Source organism: Rhea americana, unplaced genomic scaffold (genome assembly GCF_003343005.1).
Source record: "Rhea americana isolate MKP2758 unplaced genomic scaffold, rheAme1 scaffold_0, whole genome shotgun sequence".
In the NCBI taxonomy this organism is placed as follows: domain Eukaryota; kingdom Metazoa; phylum Chordata; class Aves; order Rheiformes; family Rheidae; genus Rhea; species Rhea americana.
In genome coordinates, this window is record NW_028185037.1 from 294,214 (window position 1) to 311,144 (window position 16,931).

A 16,931-nucleotide genomic window follows, 5' to 3' on the forward strand; every position below is an offset into this window, starting at 1 on the left:
ATACGTGCCGCTATATGTTACATTAGATATAACGATCTAAATGACATTTTTTTTCTTCTTTCGAAAACTTCAGATGCCTGATGCGGCAGKAGGTGCTAATACAGTTACGCTGCTTTGTTTACAGGCATCCTCCAAGAAGAAGCTTCCGAGAGAAAAGGGCGACAAAGCTTCGAATCGCAGCTGCTGACACAACGGCAGGGCAAACASTGCAGTTAATGTAAAAGTCAGCCCATTTATTCAGGGCTGGTAACAGCAGTAGCAAGCAAACCGTGCGACGTGTAATAAGGGCCAATTCTCCCGGAGGGAGGTAGTTAGCAGTCCAGTGACTACGCTGGGTTTCTCATTAAGGCCAACGGGAATCTTGCGATGGCTCAGTCCCCCCCCCGCCACCGGAGAACAGTATTTCTACATTGCCAATTAGCAATCCTTTACTGAAAGAGAGTTTTTTCAGCATTACATAGGGACACATGTGGGCTCAGTAAAAACACGAGATGTGTAACACACGGTAAACAGAAAGTAATGATCTTGAACAGGCCAAATCCTTGAATTCGTCACTAATAAATGTCCCCATGCATTCAGCAGTCCTGGCTGCTGGGAGCCTGTTTTCTTCAAATACTTCAAACACTAAAATCCAGGAACATTTATTATTTTAATCCATTACAGGCAGTGCTTGATTTAACTTTATTGGTTGTGGTGGTGGTAGTGGTTATAGTGGGGGTAAAGCTATGTTCTTTTACACATCATTTCAAAAGGGCTTAATTATATTTTATAGCTCAGGCCAGGAATCCTGCTTGTTTTGTGTCTAACAAGGTTCAAATGGAGTTCAGGTCAGTGATGAATCAGAAGAGAAGTCAAAGATGGTTATCTATCTGAAATGAGCTCATCTCCCTTAAAGAAAAGCTGGGCAGGTACATTGCGTTCACTACACAACTGAACAACAAATATCTGAAAAATCTCAATTCACTTGTTGATTTGATACTTCTGGATTCTGTAATGCCTGATCGCAGAGGTCATATTAAATTCAACACTGTATTAGGTATAGAATAATCATGGGTCTTTGTAAAGCTCTAACTGCACTGTCTTATTCTAATTAAGTAGAGAAAAATACATAACAGAAAGCAAAAAAATGCAGTGTTCATTTCATACCCGTGAGGCCAGCTTTCACTTCTGACACGACTATACTGACATGAGTAACATTTGGATCCTGTATCATAAAATGTTTTATCTTAAGATATCAGTTTTTAGAAAAGTGACTAAACAGTCCTACTTCAGCTTTACACTTGGGCATGGAGAAGGTCTTAATTTTTAAAAGGAAGTATCTATACATTCGTGCATCTTAATTTTAGGTGGTTGGTTGAAAACAGTGGCCTATTTTCAGGAGACACTTAGTACCTGCAACTCTCACCGACTGGTATAGCTGTAGATATTCAGAACAATTAAAAAAAATCAGCAGACGAATGGTCACCCCATAAACAAAGCACCACAAAATAGCGGATGGCTCTGAAAATGTAGCCTTGTATAATTGCCACGAGGTTGAATTAGAATTACAGCTTTGGTCTCATTCCTCTTCTCTATGCTTGATTCAGTGGATTTCAGCTGCCCTAATAAACTAAATAGTCCATGAACTAGATGAGCTGCTTTAGCCTCTATAACCCAGTGAAATATGCTGGTGGAAGTCCAAATCTTGACAGACATGCCCTGGCTATACAAATTGAATACAGAGATTTAGACAAAAATATCTCCCTGCACTCTTGAGATGCCTTTCCACAGGATTAGAGCCAATCCAGGTCCAGGCTCCTACGTTCCAATTTTCTCCTCCCTTTGACCCTTCCTCCCCCGCCCCTCCTTTCCATACTTTCCTGAATTCTCCTTTATGTCAGCACTGCCGCTAGAGTGTACCTGTCCAGTGAGCCAGCCGAAAGAGATGGTCTTGCTGAACACTTTTCTTTCCTGTGGGATTAGTTTTCAGTCAGATCAGCTCCCTGACTCAGCTCACTGAACAGCCACAGGAGGAGCAGAGCTAGTCCAAGGCAGAGGGTGGAAGCGTGTGCACACAGAAACCTAACGTTCCTCTGGAATTGCACCTTCTGTTTAGGCAGCAAGCTGGTGATCTCATCCTGTAAAAACTATTCCTGTCATATGGAAAGGGGAAATGCATTGCTAGCAGGTCAACAATTTAAACAACTTAAGGAACTGGTCCTTAAGACCAGGTGATAATGACTGACCTCTGCATTCTGTTTCTGACACTGCAAAATGTGGACTGAACAGGAGGAATTGCACAGGAAAGTATAAAATACACAAATAAAAGATTCAGCTTTTACTGCTATCAGTATTTCCTGGTGAACGTAAATATTCTATAGAATGGACACTGTGCAAATGACATACCACCTACTATTGCTGCGCAAAGCACTGGAACCCATATAACAAAAGAGATTCCAGTCTCAGAAAGCATGCAATTACTTTTGCTATAAAAGCAGAGAGAAACAAAAACAACAGTATTTGTTATTAATTGAATTTCATTTGAAGTCTAGTTTTTGAAGTTATTTCAACTATAAGTATGGTTCCACAGGCTTATACACTTTCTTGAATCAACAAGCGACAGTGAATTTTCAAACAAATAATTTGTTTTCTAAGTTGACATGCTAGTTCATCAGTAGCAATTCTGAACCCTGTTACAAAGTACCAGTAGGGAATCTGACCAGGATTAATTGTGGTACTCGGTCCTGGGATTAGGTGGTGTCTTGTTTCATGGATTTTAGGCCATCTGTTCTTCCCTCCTACATTATACTTCTGCAGAACTATAAACGCACCTCCACCTCAGGGACTATAGAAAGGAATTAGAATTCTTCTGCTTTTCATTATCACAAGATTCAGTAACTCATTTCACTGTCAGGATAATCCCCTTTTACTCTTTCTTTTGCGCTTGCAGGGTATGCCAAAATGACAAATAAAATCCCAGATGTTAGAGACCTGATGAGGTCTCCACCTTTTCTTGAGTGTTGGGTTTAAGCTACTTGGGACACGGTGTCAAATCTGACAGGACCCTGATGCCCACACCCAATATTCATTAAGGTTTGTTAGTGATTTGTATGGCTGTCTACAAGCTGCACTTCCACCTCAATCCTCAGTGGCCATTTAAATATTTCGTTTGTCCTCTGGCTTTTACTGACAAAGAATTAATTTCCTATTGTTCAAGTGTTGGAAAGAGTTTATATTTCTTTCTAAAAGTAACAAAGGTCTTCTGGGTGTTGTAAATGGCTTGTTACTGCTGCATATTATTTTAGGTAGTCATATCTAATTTAATGTTTTATTTCCCCATAGGCTAACTTGCATATCTGCAGCATCCAAAGGCTATGACAACGCCTTAGCAGAGTTTTCTCAAGAGAGTCAGTTAACTCTAAATTGAAGTTTGGTCTTTGCTCTGCACCAATTAATAACCACATTAAACTTTTATTATTTCAATAAAGTATCTTAAGTACATAATTTCTTTTAAGGTTACTAAAAATACTTGTGATTTTCACAGGCTCAACTAGTGTTTATCTTTTTTGCCTTATTTATATGCTAAAGTAATTATATCGGTGTACAAGAACAAGGGCTGGGAAATTCTGTCTATGATCTTTGGAAATATTTTATGTACGTAACTCCCTAACTTCAGACATTGAACAGCAAGACTTCCCTCCTGTGTCCACTCAGAACAAAGTAAGGCTTCACCGAGAGGCTCCAGGCTTCTTGCTGACTTTCACTCTGGGGAGAGCGCAGTCCTCAGCTTCTCTCATTTATCTGCTCTTTTGGCAGGTAGGTAGTGCTAATTTCAGCACCAACCTAAATTAATTGCAAGTCGCATGTTTAGAATTGCAATTTCCTACTATTTATTGCTAAAAATTATTCAGACTTTAATGGCATGAGACTGTTCTAGAGTGAGCTACATTCCTCGAGTGCAATCCCGAGCAATTGCAAATCCTACTGCCTACAGGAGACTCGAGAGTTTGAGCCACTTTCTAGAAGATGCCACATACTTCAGCGGACAAAACTCAGCGACCTGCTTCTAACGACAGCKCTTGTGCTTGCGGGTTTGGTACAAATACCAGTACAAATAAGCCGCCAAAAAGTGAGCTAAATGTTTGTTATTTGCATGTATTAATCCTGTACAAGTATTAACCTGTAACTCTAAACCATAAAATATAAAATGGTTACAATTAATAATTGTATTTACCATCAGTCTGACTTAAACTCTTGCCCTTAAGGGTATCAGAAAAATTATACCTGTACCGTTGTCTAGAGTAAAATTAATAATATCTTTCTTGGGAGAGTGATTTTTTTGTTTGTTTTTCTGCCAACGCACTGCATCACATTCTGTAATAGTATTACATTACTAGAACCAAAGTACTCAGGATTTTACCATAAGCACACAGGAGAGCGTAAGTATTTTAGCAGAAATAGTAACCATGTTATTATAAGTCACTGATGTATTAAAATGTGAAGGGTGTCCAAAAAATGAAGTCCCTTGAAACACTAAAGGTATGGGGTTGTATAATAATGCATCAGGGTAAGTAGAAATTGAGTGTTTTAAGTGGATCCAACTACAACGTGAGTGATCAACCCTTACAATTTATTCTGTTAGACGTGAAATGAATAATTCAACTAATTAGCCGCTTTGTTTTTCAGAAGCTATGACTTTTTTTTGCTTTCATAAGAAATTGAGAGGAAAAATTAGAACAGAAGGCCTTTAGCTTCCATGATTAAGCCAGAAAAGTCTAGAGGGAAAACTGGCAATTATATATATATATACACATATATAAAGCTACATGGCAAGTGCCTTTCTTAATTTACGCTAAAAAATCAAAGCATTACACGAGGTCACGCACTTTTGTTTTCCCCTTATGAGGTAGGAAAAATGCCGACAATACATTCTTGCAAGTGTTTTTTCTATACAATTCCTAGCAAATAGGATTCCTTACAAACCAACTTCATATCCTACATTAAAACTCATCTGGAAAACGGGTTGTTTACACTGTTTATAAAATACTGCCACATAAAATGTGTAAAAAAACATATTTCACTAAAAATAGCTTGCGTAAGTAAGGGATTAGAGTAGTTTCTACTGCTATAATTGTTCCTTTGTAGTTTTTTCCATGATGTTTTTGAACAGTGTTTTTAACTATGTTTATTAAAGTCAGCACATCAAAAAGGATCAAAGAGAAAGCTAGTGAGAACCAAAGAAACCCCAAGCGTATTGTGTTGTCTCACTGGGGAGTTATGCAGATTCAAGTAAACAAGTGCAAATTGTTGAGGTTTTAATGAAAATTTTCTACAATTATTGTATCTGAAGTCATTCTATATAATAACATCTGTACAGCAGATGGCCATACTATACAAAAGGCAAGCAATACTCCTTTTTCTTTCTCTGTTTTAACAGTACATCTGAGATGACTACTTTTGTCATTGTACTTAGTTTGGTTCAGCAAATAATTCGTAAAATGCAGCTGCTGCAGATGGTCACAATAGTTATATGACTGTAAAATCAAAGACACAGTGAAGTATTCGCGTATTAGTTTCATACTATAAAAAAAATCTGACATTAACTCTGTTCAGCTCAAAAGGTATATCTGTAAAACTTCTTTTTTTAAAAAAAGAGTAATAGTGAAGAACTGACATATTTAAATATTCCTTGCTCCCAAGAATCTGACTGGGACACAACTACTATATATTTTTTAACTGATTTAACTTGCATAGTTTCTTTGCAATAATAAAACAAATTTAGTTATCTTGCACAGTTTCTTTGCAATAACAAAACAAACTTAGTTAGTAACTATTCCTTTTCTTTTAAGCATTTGTAACACAAGAATATAATATGATTTCCTTGCACAGAGTAATTTATCTTTCTTCCTGAAGTTCTATTTTCCACTTTGGCTGCTATCTATTAATAATTTAAAAAATGAAACAATTTATTAAGAGGATTTTTGACACAGTTTCAACTGGTTTTGTGGAAGCATCTTTCATACTTCTTGAAACTTAAAACAATACAGTCACAGTAGCATTCAACACTGCGTGTGTATAAGTTTTTGTTTCTGTAAAGCAGAAAGATAAGCAACTTGAATTGGAGAAAACGTGAAAAGAGTCTGCTGATGTCTATTTATTGTCTGGTTACACAAATTCTTCATATGAAATAACTAACTTCTATTCTGATTAGATTCAGCATCAGTATTGCTTTATTTAACAGTGCTTGCCAGACTACAAACATATTGAAGATTCATATATAGCTTGTGACACGAAAAATAAAGATCTGTTTCCGCACATTGCCAGAAGAATTAAGAAACAGAACTTTGCAGCAGAATGCTTCTGCAGCTTTCTGTGTGCAGCAAGGTAAGTCCTCCTTTGGGGAGGACGAAAACTCCCGGGTAAGCGATACACGCTGCTGCATTTGCCAGACTCCTTTATCACACAGTGCCGGAACAGGCTCCGCTTTGATATATTGAAGCTTGCTGTGGACACCATAATGTACCATAGGAGGGATAATGTATGAATGGTAGAGGGGGAAGTGGTGGAAGAAAGGGGGATTATAACACACAGAGAAAAATAGAACTATTTAAGGGATATTAAAAAGGCCCTTTACTCAGTTGCATTTCTTTCTATGCTAGGATTGAAAAAGCGTGGGAATGGAGTCACTGTTCCTGTCTGTACTGCTATTTATTTATGGATAAATCAAGAGTTTCAGGCTCCAGCACTTTCATAGGCTTTTGTGTCCTGTGAACCTTAAAATTTTCATTTTTAGCTTTTAAAACAATAAAGACGCCCTGAGACTTGCTGGCCTGAGGAGACATATTTCTGATGAAAAAGAAATAAACCATCACCTAGCTTGGCCTATGACTTGTACCTCTCAGCTACAGACCATTTTCTTTCTCTCTCAAACTACTTTCCCAACTACCTAGGTCTGGCTCATCTCCAAATTTTGTAAATATACCATCTTATTAATTTTATTAAAATACTAGCCAAACTATTTATGAAGTTATTCAAAATTTCTCCATCTTAAAGGAATCTATTTGGTGTTCTGCTAATTCTACCCAACGTGTAAAATTTCTCACATTTTTGCAGTAATGAAAATAGTTGTTGAGACTGGAACTCTCATGTTCTGCGTGTGACTCTCAGCTGTGCAGAGCAAGCATGTTAAAATTGAACCCCTCATAAGCCTGAAGCAGAATAATGGTATGAACCAATAACTACATTGTAGCATATGTCTGGTCTCTGAACGTTTTTGTTTTGTTTTTTTAGGAAAATTAGGGGCATAATGCTAAAACATAGTTACTGAGTTACAAAATTTTGTCCTGTAAAGCATATACTGCATTATCAGAATATAAGAATAGTCATTCTTGTTATCATATTCCATCCAGAATTATGTTAGAAAATTAGTAATTACAAGGTAGAGGATATTAACTACAAAAGTATGCACCCTTGGTTGCTACCTCACGGAAAGTACCACTATTTGAACAAATCAGTAACACATTTTCAAAAGCTCTTACCTGTAGTTTTATGTCCACTTTTGATATTCAGGCTTCCACTGAGGTTTGAAAAAGAGATCAGCAAACAAGGTTTACTTGGATGTGGGATGGTTTCCATAGAAACAACCACTTGAACAGTGCGAACAGAAATTTTCTGGAAGCAGGAAAGAGCTCTCCACAAGTTTTCCTGTACTGAAACGTTTTGCACACCGTTAGCATGTACTGCAGGTAGCAAATCCCTTGTACTGGAGTGTTTGGTTGAAGTGGCATCTGTGTTTGCAGTAATACCAGTTGATTTAGTAGCCTCCTTGAAGGGTTCATAATCATTTGTGTTTATGACTTTCTTCAAAAATTGGTTTATTTGATCAAGTTTGACAAAACTGAGATTTGCCTTCAAAGGTTTTGATACATCCACATTTATGTCAGCTGTAGGAAAGAAAGGGAGAGAAAAGTATCAGCAATTATAGTGCAATTACTCATTTAATGGAAAAATATTAGGCATTTAGGGGAGATAATATCATTTCTAATATGTTTCAGTAAAGTGACTGAATCAATGGTAAAATGTAACAAGGCAATATTTTTTATGAATAAATCTGACTTAAAATCTCAGGAAAAGTACCATAAGCAATCTTCACTAACTGCGATTTTAAGGGAGGAAAATGACACAATCTCAATCTTATTTCCTTCTTTCTTTCCACAGCTGATCGCCACAGCTTTCTGAAAGACATACGCTTTGTCTGAGTGTGTAGGAGGGTAAATACGTGAGTCCTTGTGTACCACAATAAAAATACACTTCACATTCTCTTGAGTTTTACATAGAGTAGAACTATTTGACTAAACTCCAATGCCAATAGTGAACATTTACAACGTGTTTAAATGAGTGAATAACATGTATATTCTTTTGTTTTTTGACAAAGCTAAGATGCAGAATTCTTCAATGCATTTTCATGCTTAAATGTGAAAAAAGAAGCAAATGAAAACCTAGGTAGGGTTAGATTTGTTTGTTTTCAGGGAAGAGTGAAATAATCCAGTATTTTAAAGACTATGTTCTTTTCTTCTTTAGTAAACGATTTTGGTACCTCACAGACGGCTGAAAATCTCACAGAACTTTTAGAAATTTCAAACAGCATTAACAACATTGATAACAGTGATATTTCTAGTAGTGGTGATGTTGCAATTACCAAGAAGATTATCTCACAGGGAAAGTAGGGTGTTATAATAGCTGAAATTTGTTTCTGTGCTGCCAGCTACCTGTTTGTCAGTACATTATGCTTCATTACAGGAATCCAGCTTAAACTTAGATTTTTAAATTTTTCATTTCAAGTTCAGCCTTCATTCAGTAATGGGCAGGAAGAAAAGCTTGCTTTTTTATTCCCCCCGATCAGGAACTGAACAAAATATAATTAAAATTCTGTGCATACATCTAAGCTGTGTTAAATGTTCAGGGAAAAGAGCACTGCTCAGTTCCCAGTCTCACTATAAATACATATTGGAAACACTGTTTGCTGAAGGGTTTACACAGATTAACAAATATATCACCAAAATTAGGGCCTCGTTTTAAGTTATCCAGGATCATTTCCTACTCTTAACGTTGATGTAAACTGATAAACTCGGTTCTTGCACTCTTCAGGTAAACTGGAGCTTTTTACCGCAATGCTAAGGGTTGCAGGAGCAGAGCCTTCCAGCTTTATTAAGCATTGGCTTATACTGACTTCAGAAAGTCTCAGGCACACGTTAAAGCACTTTTCTGACTGCCAAAAATATTTGTCAGTCTAAATTTCAGTTAGCTGCTTAGGTACCTTAACAGATTAGTCTCTACGTTTTAAACTAGCACTTTTTCTACAAAGGTAAGAGAATCTTGCTAAGGTCCAGCTAAGATTTCTGTTACATCTGAATGAAAACACAGTGAGAACCTTCCTAGAAAAGGGTCACAGCTAACAGAGATTTAAGACTGAAACTAACTATTTTAATCATAACTTACTGAATAGTTTTCAGAAATGTTTTTTCTTGTGTAAAAGCCTTCCCCACTGAACTAAGGATTGTGGCAAACACTAGCTGACACCTGGGCTTAATAGAAAGGCAAGCATCAAAGCTAGAAAGCTGGACATAAGAAAAGAGCAAGATTTTGAGGCATCCAAAGCCACATATGACCACTTGGAAGATTTTTCAAAATATTTATGTAGCTATTTTTTAATTAAAACCACAGGGAAACAGAAAGTTCCAAATGCTTTTGAAAATCCCAATAATAATTTCTCTACTGCTCTTGTCAGTAAAAAATATCCAAAACTTGCCTATCTCTTCACATAAATCATTGATCTTCTCCTCCATTTTGCTGGAGAAAAAGAGAGCTACAAAGCAGAGACTCGTGTAACATTATTATATTCCTTTACTTATGACACCCAATAAAAGAGAAAGTTATTCCAAAYAAACATTTCAAAAACAGCAAGTGAGCAGCATTTTTAAAATCACCCGAGCTTGAAATCCAACCCACTCTAGGATCTGGGTTCCTGAACCACTGAGGCACTTTGAAAAAATGTGCCTTATTGAATTAATTTTCTTCATTAGTGAAKTGGCAAATAAAGGACTAAAATAAATTATACTTTGGCTTTGATAAATAATCAAAAATGTAAGTTAGTAAATATGAGGAAAGGACCCTTACTGATTGGTGTGATAGCTTTTCCATGCCTAACTTGTTTGTCAAGGCTGTATTTTACTGCTAATGCTTTCCTATGGTAGTGTAGCCCAGAGGGGAAGAAAACACCCAAACCCCTCCAAACTAAAAGTGCTTCGGGAGAAGTTGATAGGACAGGCGTCAAGATGAAGCTGGAGAGTAATCTGACTGCGAAAGCCCTGAAGAGGAGATGAATGCCAGAGCAATAGTTCCGCCTTGGGCTTTCTCAGGCCGGGGCAGAGAAGCCTGCGGGGCCCCGGGGAAGCTTGGGGGGGACTTTGCTCAGCACCTGTCCTGCCGCRCCGGTCTCTAACCGGTGCTGCTGGTCACCTGCTTTCACAAACATTGCTCTCATCCAAGAAAGCAATAAAAAAAAAAAAAAATTATCAGTAGACCCCAGAGCAATGCAAATGGCTTCTCTGTTTTTCGTTTTGAAGCAGTGCATTTGAACAGTGTCACATGGCAAAAATGCTGTCAGGACCGATAACTTGACAAAGCTTTGCATTCGGTTTTTATTATGCAGTGAATCAGCCTCGACAGAAAGCTGTGGCAGCCAGAAGCGTAATTGCAGAAAATGTGACATTTGAACCTCCATTGCAAATATTTTAACTATCTCATAATGACATAGGTTATTTTTACAACTGGGAAAAGAGTATGCAATGAGATTCTTTGGTATTTTAAGTTAAAAAAAAAGTAAAAAAAATAAAAATCCAATTGAGCAATCAACATGTTTTTAGTCTTTGTCCTGTTTTGCACTTTATACTTTGCACTGTAAAAGAAACATTAACTTTCCCTCTATGAAAAGCATATTTCAGTGGTGGATAGAAACAGTGAAAACTAATGAAATATGAAGAGCTATTTATAGCAGCTGATGAAGATAAATGTTCAGCAGCTTCCCTAATCATTCAAAAGGGCCCAAAAAGAGATGTAACAATAGAAAAAGGTCACCTAGATGCAGCTGGAATAAAATTCCCAGGGTGCAAAACTCAAAGCTACCCGTCTTTCAGACAACTTTAAGTACTTCAGCACACCACCTAATGCAGCACACGTTCTGGACACAACTGCTGCCCGCAGGTATGAAGACTCAGGTTACCATCATTCCAACAACTCTTTGAATTGTCCAGAATTACGTCAGAATCACGACAGGGCAAAAGGTGGTTTAAATCCCCCTTTAACTCCTTATCTGGATCACTCTTAAGTTCTGTGGTTTCCCTGCTCGTGACTCATTACTACAATGATACCCCAATGCTTTGAGACATAACAGCAATACCAAATTTTGTCAGGTGTATCTATTGCCAGCAAATAAATAATAAAGCATTTTCTGTATTTGTAAACAGGTGAAGTAAATTATTTCTGGCTTTTTTTCAATCAAACTGAACTAGATGATATCAAAGCAGTATTTTTTATTTGAATGTAGAATTGAATTGTTCTATTTCTTCACTATATCTCTTTAGATTACCAAGCAAATCCATGTCTGTCAATTATTAGTTTCTAATTACCCTTCACAACTTTCTGAACAGCTACTAGGAAACAGAATGATGAAATAACTATTGAGTTAAAAGGAGATTAGATAAATATAAATAAATTACACTTATTATATGCTCCCATCACACCAGGAGATGACTTAACAGTAAAAGGAAAAGAATCAGATTGCAATAATGAAATCAGAGAGGGAATTCAGGTCCCAGAGGCGATTCTACGGAGTTTATGTTAATGTACACCTTGTGGGGGACCAAAAATCAACTGGAATAGTTTCCTGAAAACTGTTTCCAGCTATTTTCTCATTTAAAATGTTCCAACTTCACTTGACCCATTAGTCATCATATTACTTACATTTATTATGTATTTTGAAATCTATTACAAAAAACCAATGGATTCAATATGGCCCGTTTGAACAAAATCATAACATCTATAAAATAAAACCTATGAGCAGCACTCTGAAATTCCTGTCCAAAACAATTTCTTCCTTTGTCATTTCATTACTTATAGCTTCAGATAAAAAATTCAGTGTTATGAGTATTTTACCCTTGTTCTCTATAACATTCACATTTGTACTGTGAAGGTATAATTTTATTCTGTGAGCTTAGGATAATGGTATTATTCCAAAAGGACTTTTTATTTGGCAAGCTAAGGATGAATAAACACCACAAGGTAACAGTGCTCCTAGCAAGTTGCTTTAGGCCTATCTCAGCTCTTAATGAAGTCAGTGGGCTTATCCACAGATATTCCATAACTGAATTTACACCAGGTTATTATTTCTATGACTAATAAACTACTATAGTCTACTACAGTCTAAACATTCTTAATCTGAAAAATCAGAAAGTAAACGTCAGGAAAATTACTTCTAAGCTCTCCTAAGATGGGGATCTTTTCACAAACTATGAGAAAAGTTGAACTACGAGAGAAAAAATGTGGTATTTTTGAAGAATCTGTTGACTTCTCATATCCCTCACTTTGTGACAGAGCTTTCATTTCTCATAGCTGGCAAGAGAAAGGTCAGATCTTTCTCTTCTAGTTGCACACAAGAAACTCTCCTCCCATCCCAGGAAATTTCCAGAGCACCTTGCAAGGCTGTAAAATATTAAGCTGCTTCTTAACAAAATAGTCTTGCTATAAAAGAGACCAATATTTGCCTAGAACTCTTAGGAGGATTGAATTTCCAGTCTGAAATAAACAGGAGAGGAGCAGGCAACAGGCATGAAACGTTTCACCAGCAGTCATATCCTTTCTCTGGGAGCCACCCTTCTGGATATAAGAAGTCTAGGAGAGGAAACCTGAGGAAGGTGAAGGTAATCTTGAGCCCTGATTCTGCTTTGGAGTCAGGGTGGCCCTTTAGTAACAAAGAAGAGGCTGAATTGTTAGAATTAAACTTATAAAAAAAGAGGAGCACACACACATGTAAAGCAAAGATTAGCTGTACTGTTCCCAATTGTCCCTGGTCAGGCATCAAAAGAGCGACAAATTAAAAGAAATTGAAAAGCAAAAAGAATCCAAATGAATTGTTTTTATCCTCTAATTCATCATTCCTGATTTGGATCAAGGGAAAAGAAGGCAGAAACTCGAGACAAGGCTGCAGAGGCCATCTGCAGTGCATCTTGTGCTCCACTTCTGAGAGACAGGCACCAATTAGCCAGGAAGAAGCCAGTAGTCACCGCTCAGCATTTCTACCTACTGCATCTGGGTGCTGCAGCCTGGACCCACGAAGCTCTCTAAGGCCAGGAAGGCCACCAGCAACCCACCAGGAGCCCTGCGGGGAGCTCCCCGACTCACGCTTCCACGACGTGGTCCATCACTGACATTATGCAAAGGAGACATCAAGACATTAACAGGTTTTAGGTAGCCTGGAGAACTCAGACAAGGCTCAGTGAGGGAACTGCACTGTTTTTTTAAAAATGGTCATGACTAAACCAAAATAAATTGTTGTAGGTCTAGAAGAGCAATGGTTCCATTAAATAAGGATAGGGGGTGACTCCTATTTGTAGGAAGTTGACTAAAATGAAGCAACCATGCAATGGCCAAATACTTCCCTGAAGTGTCTCAAGGGTTGTGTGGCTAGGCCAAAAACTGCAGTGGGGTTCCTTCTGTATTTGGAGGCCTCACCCGGAAAGGAAAACCCTACCTGAAGAAACACTAACTGAACTGTCTCATTAGAGAATTAGGAAAGCTGAAGCACAGCAAGATGAAATAAATTGTCCCAGGTCATGGAGCAAGTTTGTGGAAACAAAAAAACCCTCATAAACAGTAACTCTCCGTTATCTGCTTTAGCGGCCAAATAATGTATCTTGATTAAGAAATATATGAAGGGAAAAAAAGTGTTTATAAAATTGAGCATATACTAGCAATAACTTTTAAAGAATGCCAATATAAGGCAAAAGAGACCAAGAAAATATTTTCCAAATTTTCTACCTGGCTTAGGCACTCAGTTTCATTTTCAATACTCAGGCATCTAAGTATTAATTTAAAATAAGTGGGGTTTGGATTTCTAATTTTTCAGATCCTGTTTTTAGAAAGATACTTTGATAATTTTACACATTTTTACACTGAAACTGCAGACAGTAAATGTGTTACTAACAAAGCAATACCTACTGGCTGGTCCACCTGTTTGGAATATTTCTGTTTGTCCTTCTAATCAAATAAATATCATTTCATGGCTACAGTGTCAGTGCTTTAAAAACTTGTTTGTAAAAGAGCAAAGGGAAAAAAACCTACTAGAAAGCTCAAAAGTTTTGCAAATGACCCAGAGTTAATTAGAAAAGTCTGCACCCTGGCTAGTTCCCCTTCTCACGTGTCAGCTCCCATTAAATCAAAAAATTCTCATTTCAAAGTTAACAAACACCATGGTTAACAAAACTGTTAAACTGGGATCAAGTGGGCACATTCCTAGGTTTATATATGATGTCATGCTAAGCAGCCCACAGCTGAACTTGCAAGCAGTATGAATGATTTTTCAATATATTAAGTATCTGATCTAATGCTAATTTTCCCTCTATAGGCTAACTGTGCTGGGAACAGGTGGCCCTGCTTTCAATTACGGAGGGCTAACATGCCAGTGTGAGGCCTGGATTAGTTCACCTTCTCACAGGGAATTTGCCTCGGTTGGGAATGGATTTATTATGGCTTCACACATGGAACGGAGCTCATGTCAGCTGAGGGCAGTGATACATCATATGATTCAAATTAACCTGCTGTGGACTGTTCCGCAGGGCTGATATTGTGTATTAAAATGACGACATTTTTAAAACAGCTTGAAAGAAACCAGGATTGCTGAAGTGCAATGGTTCCAATTTGTTCCAACTAATCTATCACCTGCTGGAGATATTATTCTAGTGGGTTTCTGGTAGCTGCTATTTTCCAGGTTTCTCCAAGCCACTGACCTTGCTAATGGACACAATTGGTGCCCTTGGAAATAAGAAAAGAAACCCTGAAGTGAGAGCTAGGGTGCAGCTTTGTTTGTTTCTTTTACGTATAACTATAGATACGGCACAGTGCTTCTCACAACGTCCAAACAGCGCTAGGGAAGAGCATGGCCGAAAAAGAAAAACCCTGATTCTTATTTTATCGTCCAATGGGAAATGGTATTTCTTAGTTTGTCTGGATAGTTTGTTCTACAGAAATTATTTCAAATGGCAAAGTATCAAAGATCTTAGTTATTTCACACCTACCCTCTTTCCAAGAAAATACTTAGAGAAGAGGATTTTGGCATAAAATGTTTATATTTTGCTTGTATAAGTATTTTAAGGGAATTTGTAGGCTCTACTTCATGAATTACTGAAATGTTTAGTATTCCATGCAGAAAGAACATGTCAAAAGACAGCTTTTAAAGAAAGTACATTTTTTAAAAAGATCTGAAGAAAGAATTAGTAGGTAAAGATTATATAAAAATATGAAAAATATTACAAGATGGTCATATTTATTCTTCATCTAAAGAACAATATCTAATGCTGAAGCAATAAATAGCTCACTTATATGTATTTGAGAAGAAGTAAATGTAGAATCCAGTAACACATTAAATATAAAAGAGAGAGGGTTGTGCATACTGATGGAGATGGAATTTAAAAAATTTTAAATAATTAGTTACTGTAGAAAGAGAAAGAATAGTCCTTTAATACATTGTAGGGTTAAAGTTGAGGTCTGTTCCCACAGGCCTGATGATGAATGCTTATTTCTCCTAGGATCCTATTACCTCAAATCTGGAAGAAATATCATTTTCTTTAGTTGCCAAAAATGTACAAAATAATCAACTCATGTGGCAAGAAGTGCATTAATGTATCCTGTTATTCCCATTTAATTAGTGGTTTCCAAGTTTAGCTACTTGCTGTAGTTTTTTGATCTCCAACTTAATATGGACTGACAACCTGGTTTCCTGTGTGGTGAAAGTATACAATTTTTCTGTGGAACACTATCTACTTATCTACTTTTACTGACAAACTATTTACAAGGAGCACAGTTTTTATCTAAGGCAGCGAACACTGGGGACCATTTGCAGCTTTTTTCTTTTAACTGCTTGTATAATAGTTTGCATCATAAAACATAGGCATGTTTGACCCTAATATCTGAAATTTAACCTCAGCATGCCAACAAAATATTTCTGAAGAAAAATGATATTATGATTAAACCACTGAGCTTTGAATACTGAAATACATACAGAAAACTGTGTTCACTTAGCATCACAACTGCTATATCCAGATTTTTGTCTGTATATGATTAACTTTAAAAAACATCCAGAGAAGCAGATCAGCTTTACCCAACAGCTACTATCTATTAGTACGTATTGCAACCAATGTATATTAAAAATTTACCTACTGTAATTATAAAACTTACATGCATAAATGAATACAAAATTATGCAGCATGTCCTTAGAAAATACGCAAAATAGTTGCACCGTTATTTGGCATGTGCACAAGAAGCCACTAGACCTTTGAGTTAGGCATGTGCATAAGCATAGGTACTCCAGCAGTGCACTTGTTTATTCAGTTTATTAATTATGATGTCTCCTGTCACAAATGTCATTCGTCTGGTGACCTTACAGGAGCTCTGAAGAAGTTTGTTGAGGTTCTTGACCCTGATGAACAGCTGCAGGTTTAGTCTGGATCTGGTAATGTAGAGGCTACCTCATCCTGGAAGAAGCCTTGGTTAGAGGACCTATTCCTCCCAGTAGAATTAATAACTTTTTTCCAGTAGCCTGCTAATGAGTTGTCAAGCATCCATAACATTCTTGCATGTGCTACTCTGATGCAATCACATGCTGAAAGTGTCTTTCATTA

General features: G+C 37.1%; 1 protein-coding gene across 7 annotated transcripts in view; it reads right to left on the reverse strand.

Annotated features, from left to right (window-relative positions):
- Positions 1-16,931, reverse strand: part of VPS13B (vacuolar protein sorting 13 homolog B) — a 464,422-nt gene that overhangs the window by 91,526 nt on the left and 355,965 nt on the right. For all 7 annotated transcript variants that reach the window (XM_085301417.1, XM_085301642.1, XM_085301811.1 and 4 more), the window contains one exon: positions 7,518-7,922. In XM_085301417.1, coding sequence (XP_085157543.1) covers positions 7,518-7,922 — 405 coding nt within the window. The remainder of the gene's footprint in view (positions 1-7,517; positions 7,923-16,931) is intronic.